Source organism: Hippocampus zosterae, chromosome 15 (assembly GCF_025434085.1).
Source record: "Hippocampus zosterae strain Florida chromosome 15, ASM2543408v3, whole genome shotgun sequence".
Taxonomy (NCBI): domain Eukaryota; kingdom Metazoa; phylum Chordata; class Actinopteri; order Syngnathiformes; family Syngnathidae; genus Hippocampus; species Hippocampus zosterae.
In genome coordinates, this window is record NC_067465.1 from 6,924,459 (window position 1) to 6,939,457 (window position 14,999).

At 47.9% G+C, this 14,999-nt stretch overlaps 2 protein-coding genes and 1 long non-coding RNA gene across 5 annotated transcripts; 1 reads left to right on the forward strand and 2 right to left on the reverse strand.

Moving 5' to 3' along the window:
• Positions 1 to 90: 90 nt before the first annotated feature.
• LOC127616249 (serine/arginine repetitive matrix protein 2-like) lies at positions 91 to 4,800 on the reverse strand. Of its 2 annotated transcripts, none has more exons than XM_052087741.1 (5): positions 4,570 to 4,800; positions 3,565 to 3,835; positions 1,095 to 2,792; positions 929 to 1,021; positions 91 to 196 (listed from the first exon to the last, which is right to left on the reverse strand). In XM_052087741.1, exons 2-5 carry the CDS (start codon positions 3,827 to 3,829, stop codon positions 168 to 170), a joined length of 2,085 nt encoding a protein of 694 aa, XP_051943701.1. In that variant the 5' UTR covers positions 3,830 to 3,835; positions 4,570 to 4,800; the 3' UTR covers positions 91 to 167. The 2 variants fall into 2 exon arrangements, with proteins under 2 accessions (XP_051943701.1, XP_051943700.1); XM_052087740.1 differs by having other exon boundaries at positions 1,095 to 2,834; positions 4,570 to 4,768.
• A 1,801-nt stretch (positions 4,801 to 6,601) lies between these two features.
• Positions 6,602 to 10,514, reverse strand: cahz (carbonic anhydrase). 2 transcript variants are annotated; one of them, XM_052087751.1, is made up of 7 exons: positions 10,339 to 10,514; positions 10,056 to 10,253; positions 9,013 to 9,131; positions 8,742 to 8,834; positions 8,595 to 8,657; positions 8,323 to 8,478; positions 6,602 to 7,000 (listed from the first exon to the last, which is right to left on the reverse strand). In XM_052087751.1, exons 1-7 carry the CDS (start codon positions 10,370 to 10,372, stop codon positions 6,881 to 6,883), a joined length of 783 nt encoding a protein of 260 aa, XP_051943711.1. In that variant the 5' UTR covers positions 10,373 to 10,514; the 3' UTR covers positions 6,602 to 6,880. The 2 variants fall into 2 exon arrangements, with proteins under 2 accessions (XP_051943711.1, XP_051943712.1); XM_052087752.1 differs by lacking the exons at positions 10,056 to 10,253; positions 10,339 to 10,514 and adding an exon at positions 9,266 to 9,335.
• Positions 10,515 to 10,649: 135 nt separating this feature from the next.
• On the forward strand, positions 10,650 to 12,562 carry LOC127616263 (uncharacterized). The gene is made up of 2 exons (XR_007967067.1): positions 10,650 to 10,874; positions 12,181 to 12,562. It is a non-coding gene; the product is annotated as an uncharacterized LOC127616263 (long non-coding RNA).
• The last annotated feature ends 2,437 nt before the right edge of the window (positions 12,563 to 14,999 follow it).

Consider the following 14,999-nt stretch of genomic DNA (forward strand, 5'->3'; position numbering starts at 1 on the left):
TATTACATCGTTGTGTCAGATTGTGCATTGAGGAAGTGATTTACATCAGGAAAACGGGAGCAGTCCAAGAAATGAACTCGATAATGAGCATCATTTAAAATATAAACTTTTAATAAAATTCAGTGTACATATCCTTTAAAATACTGGCTTGTAGAACATCGTTCCATTCAGCATTGTTGATGTTCTCCATCACCACCTAGAACGAAATGCGAACAAAACGTGATTTCCGAAGACATCTGGTCCAGTCGTAGCAGACCTCGCCAATGCAGCTTTTATCATTGATCTTGGGGGGGGGGGGGGGGGGGGTAAATTCCGAAAAGAAGCCACGGTAGGCGAAATCCCTGTAACTGTTCCGAGAAGTTGGCTTCCTCGCTTAGAAAGACTTGACGAGGCGACAGCCTTTTATTGTCCGCACGTTCATCGCTGATGTACGTCATTTTGGGGTGGGGAAAAACTCGGACCAAAATGTCCAACGACACAACGTGCAATACAGTACCTACATACATCTCGACGACATAAAAGACGCATGTCCACACACTGTTTCGCCTTCTAAACGGGAATTTAGGAGTGATGAGATGAAATCAAAGCCCTGGTCGGATGCACCTCGCGCTTTTGTCACTTTTCCTCAAACCGACGTCACTCCCAATCAACATGAACCACTTCCTGCCACTCAATGCAACCCTCAAATACAACAGCAGGGGGCACAATAACCGAAATACTGTACTGTACCATCATGTAGGTACAGTACAGTGATGCCTCGCCCTTTCGCAGTACGTTTATCGCGGCTTCAGTGCATCGCAGATTTTTTTCAAACATATTCATTAAAAAAATTATAATAATAATCTGATGCCACACATCTCAGTAAATGAAGACATTCCCCAAAAAGATGAGGCAAAAAAATAAAATTCAAAGTCAAACAAAACCATACCAGGCCTTTTGTTTCTCCACGGAGCAAATTTCCTCGGATTTTTCTGCACTCGTCCGTTGATCAAGACCCCTTCAACTTTGCCTTTTCGCGCAGCTACAGACAAACACTTGTTAAACATGCTGTTGGAAAAATAATCAAAAAAAGAAAAGAGCGGTCGGTGGGTTACCTCTGTGTTTTCCTTTTGCTCCGGTGTTGGACTTCAACTCTTCAAATGGACATTTGGATTCATGGAATTGATTGCAGTGGCAGCCAATGCAAAAACAATGTCCCTTGCTGCCTGAAGAGAACTCGGCCATTCTGGAATCGGCCAGGTTCACACAAAGTTGATGGCAGCTCAGATGAGCCTCACCGCTGTCCTTTACGGTAACCGATTTCATAGCCTCCGCGTTAGCGGGAGTCCAACGGGCTGTCGGCGGGATGCTCTCTGCTGCCGATGAGCCCGAGGAAGGAGTTTCTCCTTGGGATGCACCAGTGGGGACTTCAGCCTGTTGCGCAACAAGACCGGAATCCTGCTGCGGGTTTTGATCAGCTACAGGTTCGGGAGCCCCATTTTCACCAATTGCCTCTTTTGGCGATGCGGAATCACGTTGGAAACAAGTCGGAGGGTCCTTTTCTGAAGGAACCGCGCCAGGGTCCCGTTTTGGAGTTTCCGTCATTTCAGGGCTTTGAACCGAATTCCTTGTTGGACTTGGCGGTGGATTTGCCTTCCCAGCCGGGGTACTGAAAACGAGGCAGCCATCTGACAACGGAGCAGAATCTGAGGGGGAAAATTTTCGGCTGTGGGTCCCGTCACGGCTACCCTCGCGAAGGCCGTCCGTTTGGTTTGACAGCACGTCATTTTCGGGGTCCTCCGCAAGCATCCCGTTCCGCAATATCCAGTCCTTGTTCGGGATGAAGGCCGCTAAAGATTCCACGGACCACACTGATTCGTTCAGTTTCCTTTCACCTCGAGAGGTACCCAATTTATAAGGAACACTCCCGGAAGGGTTTCCACCTGGGCCCGTCACACTCTCATTTTCGTCATCGTTTCGGACTTCGCCTGAATCGTCAAACGAATGCGCGCCTCCATTTTGGGATTCAGATGTCTTTTTGGACTCGTGCATCCCCAATGCTGCTGCTGCACTCGCTCTTCCGGATCGCAGAAGCCCGGGACCCTCGTTTCTCTCAGCGGCACTCTGACAAACAGTCCCTTCATCATCCTCGCTGTGAAAGAGTGCGTTTTCGGAAGATTTCGGCGGCGCCGCCGCCTCCTGCGGCGTGCTCGCTCTCCAACACAGCACGACGTCACGGACGGGTAGACGTCCTTCTTTGAGAACCTCATGGTCTTGTTGCGAGGCGCTACGCGCGGGGACCGGGCCACCTCCGGGGCTCAGCGACCACAAACTACGAAGGTCACTCTTGCAGGGTGGGCCATTTTCCCGAGTGACCACCTCTGCGAGGCACCTGCCTTTTTGGGACGCTTCACCGCCCGACTCACCGGCCTCATTTTCTCCAGGACGGGGACTGCTTTTTCCGGCAACCTGGGCGTCCACGCCGACGCAACTGGTGGGTTGAGGATATTCAGCAGAATCTTGCTTCGGTGAGCTCGAACTGCAGGACGGTGAAATCGAAGCCGTTCCTCTGCCCGAATCCAAGACCGCGTGGACGCTTCCCTCTTTGTCGCTAGCCGAGGCTTCGCTAGGTTCGGTTTGGACCTCCGAGTTGGTGGTTTCTCGCCCACAGGAAGGATAAGGAGAGCGAACTCTTCTCATCTGGTTCGTGGTCTGGTACAGTGGGCCTTGAGCGTGGGCCACGGGGTGGAGAAAGTGCCTGCTGTAGTCAACCGGTTGAAGGTGGGGGTGGGGCATGACGTATGCTGGAGCCTCTAAATAGGGAGGAGGAAATGGGGGTACAACCATTCCGTAGCCTGAGAGACGGTAGACAAATCATTTCAAACGGGTCATTTTTTTTCAGCTGTTCAAAAAACAAACAAAACACTTAAATGAGTCAATGATCTGAGAACGGGCATACATTAAAACTGATCAAATGATCATATTAAGACACACGGGATTTGGATTCGAGGTGCCTCAAATTTTGAGGGAGTTGATTTTTTTCAAAAGAAAAAAAAACAGTAATTTGGTCCATGATAGTATTTTTGTCATTGATCTGGTTTAGCTTCCATTTTTATTTGTAACTAGCTGATGAGCCGCCCTTCGCCGCCCTTCGGGCGGCTCATCAGCTAGTTCCTTCGGAAGGCTGGTAAGGTGGGCCTTCGGCCCACAAAAGTGTTGTTGCTTGGTTCAACTTTTTGTTCATCTTCATTGCTTATCGCGAAAATAAAGAGATGTTTAGCTCTACTAAATAACAATTTCATTGCAATGCTTGTGGGTAGACAAAATTTTTTCGCTAAGATGCCCGCGCGATCGTAGTGAGCCACTGCCTGAACGGCGCAGTGGCGGCGCGCAGTGGCGGCGCGGTGAAGTAGGTACGTTTTGAAAAGGGACAGACGGAAGGACAGACCGCGTGCGGGACGATGCGCAATATATATATATAGATAGATAGATACAATACATTTGAATAGATTATCCCAAACTTGTCGTGTGTGGCGTTTACAGCACATCTACCTATAAAAACAGTCGAGGCCTCTTAGTACTCACCCATTCCTGGGAAGCCGGGAAAGGGATTGTAGGAGAAGGGTACGGGCCACTGGTAGTGCAAAAACGGAGGTGGAGGCGGAGCCGGGACGTAGAAGACTGCTCGCGTCGGCATCTGTGGATGGGCCATCGATGCCGGGTCTTGGCTCGGGCCCTGCGGTCCTGGGTCCGGCTGTCTGCCGGCGTTGGGTGCACAACCGGCGGCCCAAAAGTGTCGCGCCCTATCCAGTTGCGGCCGAGCCGTTGGGGGTCTGTTCACGGTCGCCATGGTAACCTTGAAAAAGTACAGCGGTGAATTCACACCACGGTTCGTCAATCCAACTCTTCTGCCAGAGTCGACGGTACACTAAGGCGATCGAGGAACGCACACAAAAGCGCTGCTGAACACATCCGCGGAAGCAAATAAGGCATTGCGAAAGGGTTGAAATGGCAACCTGCTTTAGACGCAAGTTGTACTTCCATCAAGGTGACCGATGTTGGTTGGCTTCCTAATTATTATGCTGAAATGATGAATCATTCCTTCATGCTTGAACATTTGAGAAATGATGTTGAAGCATATACATCTCAATGCCTTGGTATTTCAACACCGTGGGCACTTTGTTCGTAGGTTATCAATGGGAAAGCAAATGTAAAACATTCAACCCGAGATTGACGCAGCGTAGTTTTGGGGCAGCTGTTCAAAGTATGAAGGTCGTCTGGCAATCTCCGGCAAATGCGATGCATCGAGCTCGATGCCCATAAAATTCCACGGAAATGAGTTCGTCAAACAAGGACGGTTTTTAATGTTCTTTTGACGATTGGCGATCGTATAAAATGAGGCTTTGTGAGCCCAAGAAGCTACATTGACCAAAATGATTTCCTTTGAATCATTCTTGGCTTGGTATTGATGAGATTTTCGTTCAGGCAGTCTGAGAGACTCCCGGACCGACATACTCGCGAAACATCGGAATCGCTCGACCGCACCGGAATGCGTCACCGGTCATCGAAAGAAGAAGAGCGGTTGGTTACCTTGCGAGGAAAGAGTTAGCGGTAAACCGAGGAACTCCAAAGCAAACCACGAAGGGATCGCAAGAAGCAGCGCGGGCACACACCTGCGTTTAAGTGACGGCTCATCAAACAAGCGCGCGCGGATCCTCGCCTCGTCTGGGCGGAAGTTCGGGCCCGGCCGCGGGCGCTCACTCTCGCACGTCTTCTGGCCTTTGTCCACTAGGGGGAGTCCAAGTCGTGAAAAAGGCAGCGCACAGCCTCTCTGCTGTGTGTGCGTGACCGCGGCGGTGTGGTTGCGCCTTCTTGTTTGTCAACGCGCGCCGACGTTTACCTGACATGACGATGTGACTTTGTAAGGACACAATTGGACACAATTCTACTTTGTTTCTTAGTTTTGGATCGGCTCTTTTACCATTTTTTTGTTCCTGCAAAAAAAAAAAATGCACAGATGAACAGGGTCTTCAAAAGCATCAAGTCGGTGATAGAAACATGCAGTTGCTATGGTTCCCGATATCACTCAGCTGTGGAAAATTGTATTGAGGAATCGGGGGTGGGTGGGGGATGCTCATTATGGAGAACAAAGGACCAACTGGACAAAGGGGAAAGAACATTTTGGGCCGTGTTCCTCCACTGCCGAATGGCCAAAAGTCTTCCGCTCGGCTCGTTCGCGCTCTCTATTCAGCTCGGTCAAGAGCGGGGTTGCGATGATGATCTCGCGGCTTCAGGAGACAGAGTGCAAGTGGATGATTTGAGAGCAAAAGTACGAGAAGACCATGATTTCGTCATCTCTCCTATTTCCGGTAGATGAAGAGCTCTTATTTTATAATCAGCTGTGTGTGTGTTTGTATGTGTTCTCATCTCTATCCTGATCCTGTAAGACAAAATATCAAACTTTTCACTTCCAAATCACTTCAGTGTAATTTGCCCCCCCCCCAAAAAAAAAAAAAAAAAACAAATGAACCCACGGACAAGTGGAAGCCGCGCGGCCAAAACGTACATGATGAAATCAAGACAGACGACAGTCTTGAAGTTGTACATGTTGGCGTGTGGTGGACCGTGCACGCAGAGAAGGCCCCGACGGGACGCCACCGATAAAGAAACACCCACATGCAGTGTGAGACTCAGCCTATGTCACGTTTGGGCTATCGCCGTGTTTGGGTCTGATAAGAGTTGTACGAAGAAGTTACGATTAAGCATCCACAGTTTTGCTCTTGGGCGATAACGGGGAGTGGACCCACCCATTGCGAAGAAGAAGAGGCTATGAGGCAGAAAAGCAAGTCACAGAGCGGAATCAAAGAGTGCGACCAGTTTCAAATGTGGGCGCAAATACTCCTTTTGGAGTTTGCTCATCCTGTATTTCGAAGCAAACGCAAGTCCATCACATTTGCTTGACGTCATACTGCGGTCACTTAGTTGCCACAATGTGCCAAAGGCGGAGCGTCTGAGGTCGGTGACCTTTCGACTCATTGTCATCATTGTCAACATGCTGCTTCAAGTGAAAAGACGGTCGGCCCGGAGGTGACTCGGAGCCTCCATTTTGCGGCCACGCAAGTTCATCGGAGCTTCCGATGTCACCGCGACGTCCTCAAGTCATTGGCGACCCCGTCGCTGGATGTTTCTCCCACGTTCCGAAAAACACGCACGCTAGCTTAACGGAATGCTCAAAATTGTCCCCGGGTGTGACTGTCAATACAAAATCCAATATGGTTGAATGCATTTTTCATCACAAGGGAAGTCAAACAAATTGGAGAGGTGTACTTTACATATGAAACCACAATTTGTAAAACATTTAATAAGGGGGGAAAAAATGCTGATTTAATGAAGGCAAAAAAGAGGTGATCATTTTGTCCATGAATAGATCAATTTCACATTGCTTGGGTCACAAATTAGTCTTTGACCAAGTGAAAACTCAACTGCTTCCTTCCCCAAAAAAAAAAAAAAAAAGTTCAAAATACGCCCAGGCAGTCGTGGCGAATGAAAGAGAAATTCATACCACAAAGCTAATCTAAGCCGTTCAGGTAAAGAACAAAGAAAATGGATCAAGTGACAGAAATCAAAGTTTCCCATTCTTTATTGAGCCAAGGCACATATTTGACATTTGAGAGAAAAAAAAAATCACACTGCCAAAAAAAAAAAAAACTCACATAAAGTGAAGGCCCATCTAATGTAAAAGCATTTTTTAAATTCTACCTGTCACGATGTGTTGCAGGCTTAGATAGCTACACGATTTGGAGTAAAATAAAGAATTTTCCTGCCAATGAAGCGAAATTGGGCACGTTTGGGCACTGTGTGACGGCCCATTGGGAAACATGGATGCAAGCCAGCCCTTGATTTATTTGAAGGAGGCGCGGACTTGCCGGCCCTTCAAAGGCTGAGGAGGTCGGTAGTTGTCCACCATGCAGCATTCGTCTTCTCCTTTCCCACTGAAAAGCAGGCTGCGGAACATGGCCATCTATGGAGATATATAGATATAGATATATAATATATATATATATAAAATAAAATTGCAACGAGTACCGTATTTTCACGACCATTCGGCGCACCGTATGGTTGGACGGAGTCTCATTAATGGGTGCTATTTCTGTATTTTACACATAGACAAAACGCACTGTATTATTGGCCGCAGTTTTAAAGTGGTTAAACATAAGCCAGCTTAAACATACGGCATGCATGCGCGCACGCTAAAAACACGTTAGCTTGAAGCATACGGTAGCATGCCAAGACATACAGATACAAGCTAAAAACACGTTTTTAAAAAGGCAACGGAAGCAAAACTGAGTTCCGTTGTATTTTATTTAGCCATCGTACAAGGTACTCGCGTTTCTTGATCAATCATCACCCAGGAATCCATCAAAATCCTCATCCTCTGTATCAGAATTGAACAATTGTGCAAGTACCGGTAATCCATCAAAAACGCCGCGTTCCCTCTCGTTGTCAGAGTCACTCTCATTGCCATGTGGCTCCACAGAAATGATGCCGGCTTTGCCAAAAACTCGAACAACAGTGCAAGCAGACACGTTTGTCCAAGCAGCCACACTCCATTCGCAAATTGTGGCGTAACCGGCCCAGCGCTGCCTCTCACTCTTTGTAACGTTGTGTTTGCCATCGATTATCCATTGTTCCCATGCCGTTCGCAACTTTACTTTGAACGCCCGTTCGCAAGTTTACTTTGAACGCCCGGTTGATGCCAATGTCCAGCGGTTGGAGTTCTTTAGTCAAGCCTCCGGGAATAACGGCAACCTCAAGAGTTCATTTGCTTGACTTAGTTTTTCACCTCTGCTGCGAGATGGGCACGCATGCCAAAAGCATAACCGATGGCTTGAAGTTTGAACTGAGCTTCGTAGGCATGTCTTTTTGTAGAATTTATTTTCGGGGGTTCTTAGAAACCAAAACCGGAGTTGTTTTGCAACAATGCACATAGCCACGCTCGTCCCTTTAGCGTCCACTTACACGCCCACCCTTCACTCATTCGCGGACTTCTTCGCCGCATGCCTGTCCTCACTCACGTCTGCCTTTGCTCTCTCTCTCTCCGTATATATATATATATATATATATATATATTCCCGCATGCCCGTCCACAGTCACTTCCGCCTTTTCTCTATATAAACAGCGTGTCGGCTGTCAGTCAGGTTTTGGAACTCAGCGCATACACAAGACGCCCCGCATCACAAGGCGTCCTGTCCATTTTGGAGAAAATTTAAGACTTTTAATGGCGCCTTAGAGTCGTGAAAATACGGTCTATTTCTGGCATGACGGTTTGTCGATCGGAAGTACCTGTGCGGGGCTGACACTGATCTGCTCCTTGAGAACAATCCATGTGACGCTCTCCAAAAGAGGCGGCGTGGTGAGGGAGCCGTCGTATGTCCAGTAGTCCCGAGACGGGGGCAGGAGAGTCTCCGGGTCAAAGTTGGCAAAGGTGCTCTGCAGGCCCTGGAAAATAGGAAACGCAAACAAGTCTTCACAGGTCATCCCCGCGGACGGCTCGTCGTCCTCATCATCGTGTGTCGTCAGAATGAGAAAAGGACATTCCGGTGGGCGCGCTTCACCTTTGTCTTAATAGAAGCCAAGGCATCCAAGACTTTCTGCAGCCTGGGGTTGGCAGCACCAATCTGGAGGATGTCAATCCCAGTGAGTCACGAAAGAACCATTTGCCAGCGCATTGGAGAGCCAAGACGGCGGCGGCGTTGACCCACCTTGAGTAAGACCCCGACTACAGCAAGTCCATCAGGCTGGCCGGCCGCCTCTCCGAAGCTGGGATATTTGGTGTTCCAGTGCACCAGGTGAAGCTGACAAGACAGCCAAAGTTCAAGGCACTTCACAATGACGTCACGCAACGACGGAAGCTGCGGCCCAAGAGGAAAGACCTCCCTCGAGGAAACGGACATCGACTCCAACTCATTGGACGGAAACCAGACAAACCGAGCCGCAATCAACAAGCTTGAACCCGTTTTTTTTTCTTGGTACCTCACATGGGAACTTGATTCCATTGATGGTGTGCTCAGAACCTCTTTCGTCACTGGCTCCCCAGTGGAAATGAAACTGCTTCAGACGATATGTCCCAGAAATTGGACCCCCAGTAAGAACTGGAAAGGAAACAACATATCAAATGGGAACACTGTGATGACACCACTCTTAACCCATTGGTGAGAAACTTGACGGTGTGAAGAGTATTTCCTTGATTGCGTTGAAAGGATCGCGATCTTTATACAAATCATACTCTTAATGGCCACCTCTGGAGTTCCAGGGGTCAGCAGCCGTCTCCCCTTTGCCATATTCTCTTTCTGGAGCGAATAAATACTTGTACTGTATGTTTTACATGAATGAGTAATGATTCGTATCTTTCACCCTGCGACTGGCCGGCGACCAACCCTGCGGCACGCCCGTGACCTTCGCTAAGCATAAAGGGGATTCGAAAATGGATGCCCGGGTAGTCTCTTTCATACGAGAAGTATGATGCGGGCCATCCCACTCGCCGAACCAGTGACATCATCAGATACCGTTATCTGCCTCGGTGCACGCAGCAGGGTGGAGGCACAAACAACATAACCAGCCAGATAAGGAAAAAAAAAATGCTCAAATGAATATTTACCGCTGGACAGTCATGAGTCAATTTCCCAGTCGGTGCTGAATTACAATTCATTGCGCAATCAAATTGTGGATCAGGTTTTGGTGAAATTTAGTCTTTCAAGATTTTGTAACACTTGAAAAGTAAATTGCTGGCGTATACGATGAGGTTCATCGAAATCATTTCATCTGTAGCCAAATAATACAGAAAGTTGAATGAGAAATGCAAAACACTCAATTATGATTTAGAATGCTATGTATTTAGAACACGCAATTATAGAAATCTCTCTCTTTATATATATATATATATCAATCAATCAATCAATCAATCATATATATATATATAATGCATATATCTATCTATAGATATACAGTATATATATATAATACACAGACACACACAGAACATGTTTTTGGTTGGTTGTGAAGAGTAATGCACTTACTGGAAGAATCGCCGTCATCCAAATAGTCAACCTGGAAGGAGTGTCCGTTGTTGAGAATGCCCAAGGAGTTGGAAGGGTCATATTTAAGTTTCAGGGGCTTGAGGGAGGGTGAAAATTGGGCTTCCTTCGGAACGATGTTGATGGGAGACTGCCTGGGCCCATTCGCTATGGGGAATCCTTCTTCCCATTTGTCAGGACCTGTGAACAAAGTTCATCATCATCCTCCTCATCCCAAGACAGACGTTTTCGTCGGCAGGACACACGACCAAGTATTGCAACTCACCGTTGTTGGGTCCGTATCCCCATTTATGAGACATGTCTGCTCCTTGGCGCTCCCTGCGACGACGCGAACGTGTGAGCAATGGCACGGAACTTTTTTGGGGAGAATGTCCGAACGAGCGAGGTGGACGGCCCCCGGAGCGCCGCGGCAGCTCTTTATAGAGGGGCCGCGGGTCCTCACCCGAGTGGGTTTGGCTTCTTTCCGCTGCGGCCGCGCCTTCATTCTGCGAGGAGGGACGCTTCGGTGAAGGGATGCGGCCCGAAGAACGCGCTCTGCCGCTCATCTCGGCGAGCACATCTCGCGGCGGCGCGCTCCGAGGATTTCAAATCCACCGAGTTTAGTCGAGATGGCTGGCCGGCGTTACGCTGGTGTTCCACCGATTGGATTGTTTTGCAGGATCATGTCTTTTTTTTTCTCTATTTATTTTTTTTCTCATCAAGTATGCCCCATCGGATTTCTTTGCAATATCCTGACTCGGACTTTCTCTCCGCGTATGCCAGCGAGCGCTCACTCATAGACGTCGTCATCCGCGTACTTGGGTATCAAAGCTCTAAACTGTGACGGTGAAGGATTTGGAAGCTCTTATTTATAAATTTCATGATATTGGCTCGAGTCTCGGAGCAGTAGCCCGCAGGTGGTGGTAATAATGTGACGTCAGGACTACTACACCTTCGACCGCTTAATGATAGACCCAACACCTCCATACCGTTATTGGAATAAATCATGAGGCAAAATTATTTTGTTGACTTATTCCCCAAACTGGGAGGCATCAATTCTCGCGCTTTTGTCTCTCCAAATGTACTTATTTGACACGCGCACTGTTCAAGAAGTGGTGATATCTGTACAAATAATGTGTCATATTGTGTGGTGGTGATGGACCCCAAAAAGCAGGCAGGAGGGAGGAGCAGGGTGTACTTGAAGAAGTGTATTGATAAAACACAGAGCAAACAAAATCCAAAAACAATCATAGTCCAAAGTAGCTAACAAAAATAGCAACTGAAGCTAAAACAGAACCATGACCGAAACAAACCTGACAGCAGCAAACGAACGAACATGACAGTAGCAAACGATGATGGGCAGGAGTCCTTTTATACACTAATTACCTAATGACCAACAGGTGTGCAGCTGCAGGGGTGAGCCCTACAGTGCTACCTGTTGGTCCCAAACCGAATCATGACATAATGTGCTCGTGTTGTTTTAATTAAAAGTGCCTTGAGATAAAATCTTGGCACTATGTCACAAATTGACAAGACACATTGTCTTGAAATTCAAAGCTCTGCGCATTGTAAGATAATACGGTTATAGGAATTCATTCATTCATCTTCCGAGCCGCTTGATCCTCACTAGGGTCGCGGGGGGTGCTGGAGCCTATCCCAGCTGTCTTCGGGCAGCAGGCCGGGGACACCCTGAATTGGTTGCCAGCCAATCACAGGGCACACAGAAACGAACAACCATTCGCACTCACACTCACACCTAGGGACAATGTAGAGTGTTCAATCAGCCTGCCAGCCATGTTTTTGGAATGTGGGAGGAAACCGGACCACCCGGAGAAAACCCACGCAGGCCCGGGGAGAACATGCAAACTCCACACAGGGAGGCCGGAGCTGGAATCGAACCCGGTACCTCTGCACTGTGAAGCCGACGTGCTAACCACTGGACTACCGGGCCGCCTGGTCATAGGAATGTTTCCTCATTTTTCTTTTGAGTTAAACCATCATTTCAATTTGTCAGGAAGTGCGATGAGAGAGAACCCAAAAAGCAAAGTCAAAAGTCAATCAATCACACAAACAAAGCCCCCAAAACCCCAATAACTCCAAGTAACAAACAAGTCATGTTTTTTTTCAGCACTTATCACAAAGCAGTGAACGTGGCAGTCCATTTAAGTGAAAGGAGCTAATGACCAACAGGTGCGACGCTGGAGGAGAAGCTCTCCAATGCCATCGACAGGTAATCGAACTCCCAAGTCCATTATTTATTCTTCCATCCTCCCATTCAGCCCCGTTCCTCGCATGAATGTCTTCAGTCATGCTCCGTTTCAAATCACAACCATCGACATTGTGCATCCACTCCGCTAGCTGTGCCAATAGTGACATAATCTTTTACAAGGACACTCTCAGTTGGAGTGAGTAGACAAAAGTATGGTCACGCATATGCCTTCATATTCATTCAGTCATTTTGACGTCCTCTCCTTTGATCACCTCCGACCCCACTCCCCAAAAAATAAATACAGCTGTCACACAGTCTCTTGTCCAACTTGTAAGAGCTCAATTTACACGATGAGTCAATTCAGCTTTCTGCGCTTGAAGTGGTGTGGCGGTCTGAAATGCCCAGAATGCCACGCACCGATTGCCAACGTGCACCGAGAGTTTCGGGAAATTATCTACTCATTAAAAAAAAATACAATATATTGAAAATTGCAGTCTTCTTGGTTTTGTCTATGCGCGTACTTGAGCGTACCGACGTGTGCCTGTGTGTGTGTGTGTGTGTGTGTGTGTGCTCGCGCGCGGGCTCGCACACAAAATTTAGCGTTCCCTTGCTTTCGCAGCCATTTGCTGCCACCTTGGGTCTCAACAAGAGATTGACAGCACCCGTTTTGTGGAAAAAGCAACACACATGAACGTGACAGCATGACCTTAAGCTTCCTGTTATTCATCTAGTCGTGAAGAATTTCCTTGACATCCACTAACACTTATCCCCGCAATCGATTGGTTAGCCATAATCACATCCCCGCAATCGATTGGTTAGCCATAATCACATCACAACACCGGGAAATAGAGTCTTTCACTTATTAATGACTGCAGAGCAGCGGTGCCGTGCTGGCTGGAATCGTGAGCCAGATGGTACCCAAGGACATTGGCGGTCAGATGACGGTGCATCGGTCCAGAGGCCTCGAATAGTGCGAGGTGGAGACACGTTGCCGCTTCAACAATCACAATGGCGCGTATGGAGGAGAATCAGGGAATGAGGATGTCTCCGCCATTGTCGAGGCAACCCCATCTATGGCAGTTTATCAGACCCCCCCTCCCCCGATCCTGTTGCGATCGCACCGGAAATTTTGACCACACGCCAACGGGTTTGTAAGATGCTCCTTTAAGGGCATTTTGTAACTGGGCATCTCTTGGTTGTTTGTTGCCTGGGGCCATGTTAAACTGGCTGCAAACAACTTCCAAGCGGCTTATTTCACTGACAAAGAAGTGTCTGCCCTTGGATCTACGCTGGACATATTTCTCAATCATCTTTTTGTGTTTCGGCGTATAGTTCATGCGGGGAGAACGTCGCCGTTTTCCTCATTGGGAAAAGTTCAATTGGCTCCTGTCACGCTTCGAGCGAAGCGGAAAGGAACACCGTTCGCAACAAAATTTAAATTTAGGATTCCTGAAATAGCAGACACCAACAAGAACTCCGTACGAAAATAATATTTATTAACAAAAACCGCACCGCAGAAAATAGACAACAGAACGCGCTGGTCAAAACGAGTACCAGGAAAACATGCAGAAAACCCCGATGACAAAAAGCGCTCGCACAAAAAGCAAGGAAGAAAATGAACTCGAATACGATTACACACGAAAATAATACAACGCCGAAAGAGCCGACGAATATAACCAGCGCACTAAGACTCACGCGAGAGCGAAAATACAGTCACACGGGCAAAAGCAGTGGCACGGCAAGCAATACTCCGGCAAGTAAGAGTCAGAAAGAAATGCCTATTACAGCAGGTGCTTAATGACAAATAGGTAGCAGGTGTGCAGCAAGCCAGAATGCATCGCCTGCCACCTGCTGCTGAAAACGGGACATGACAGCTCCAAGATCAAGTCATTGACAAATCGCGTCTGTAGAAGGAATTTTAATGTCTTACAAGCAAGGTGTGTGTGTGTTGGGGGGGGGGGGGTATAGGGTCGTAGCACCAACAAATAAAAATATTAACACATGCTTTGAGTGTCTTGGGCTGCAATGCCATCATCTGAATACGGATGAAAGTGGAGTGACACGCATTGGTTATGTGTAACGCTCTTGACAGTTTATTTTGTTTCAATCAGTCTGCAAGAATGGCAAAAAGGTTTTGTTCTGAATGTTGGATGTGGACTCCACAGGGATGGCTTCTGGACCGTGAGGAATGTCAAATGGCATGTTTGCCCAAGGCACCAGGATATTGCAGCTCTATGAAAAAGATTGCATCTCAACTCATTTCAATGCTTCTTTGAACTGCAAACTTTGACTGGACAAAATCGTCGTTCGGAGTCGTACATTACAGCAGAGGTGGCAAATCCAGATGGAGAAACTAAAAAGCCTGCCTCCGTTTTGGCTTGCTCTCAGCAGGTGATTCCAACTCACTCGTTCACCTCGATCTATCGGGCAACCAGTCCCTTTCGAATTTGAAGTAGAATACTGTAAATTTATTTCCAAGTCTCCAAGTCGAGCAGCCAGGCTGGTAAAGAGACAACCCAAATCAAAAGCTGATGCGCCAAAGTTCCAAATGGCAAGCGTACGCACTCGTCGTGGCCGAAACACCCGTCAGAATTCGTCAATCATCTGGCACCCGCTGGCAGATGATTGCCAACCGCGGTTGGTCGGCAATCATCACACCCGCGGGTGGGTGTGGAACACCCTCCGGAAATCACCCCGCTTCGCCTGATTATTCAAGGCGAGAGACAAACACAAGGTGC

Bases quoted from the DNA above. Each gene is read 5' to 3' on its own strand.
- LOC127616249 (XM_052087740.1), bottom strand. From the start codon at position 3,829: ATGGCGACCGTGAACAGACCCCCAACGGCTCGGCCGCAACTGGATAGG. The intron at 2,835-3,564 runs GTGAGTACTAAG...ACCGTCTCTCAG, and splicing joins TCCCGGCTTCCCAGGAATGG to GCTACGGAATGGTTGTACCC. The intron at 197-928 runs GTATGGTTTTGT...ATTTCGTTCTAG, and splicing joins GTGGAGAAACAAAAGGCCTG to GTGGTGATGGAGAACATCAA.
- cahz (XM_052087751.1), bottom strand. From the start codon at position 10,372: ATGTCTCATAAATGGGGATACGGACCCAACAACG. The intron at 10,254-10,338 runs GTGAGTTGCAAT...CTTTGTTCACAG, and splicing joins GGGATACGGACCCAACAACG to GTCCTGACAAATGGGAAGAA. The intron at 9,132-10,055 runs GTAAGTGCATTA...TTTCCTTTCCAG, and splicing joins GGATGACGGCGATTCTTCCA to TTCTTACTGGGGGTCCAATT.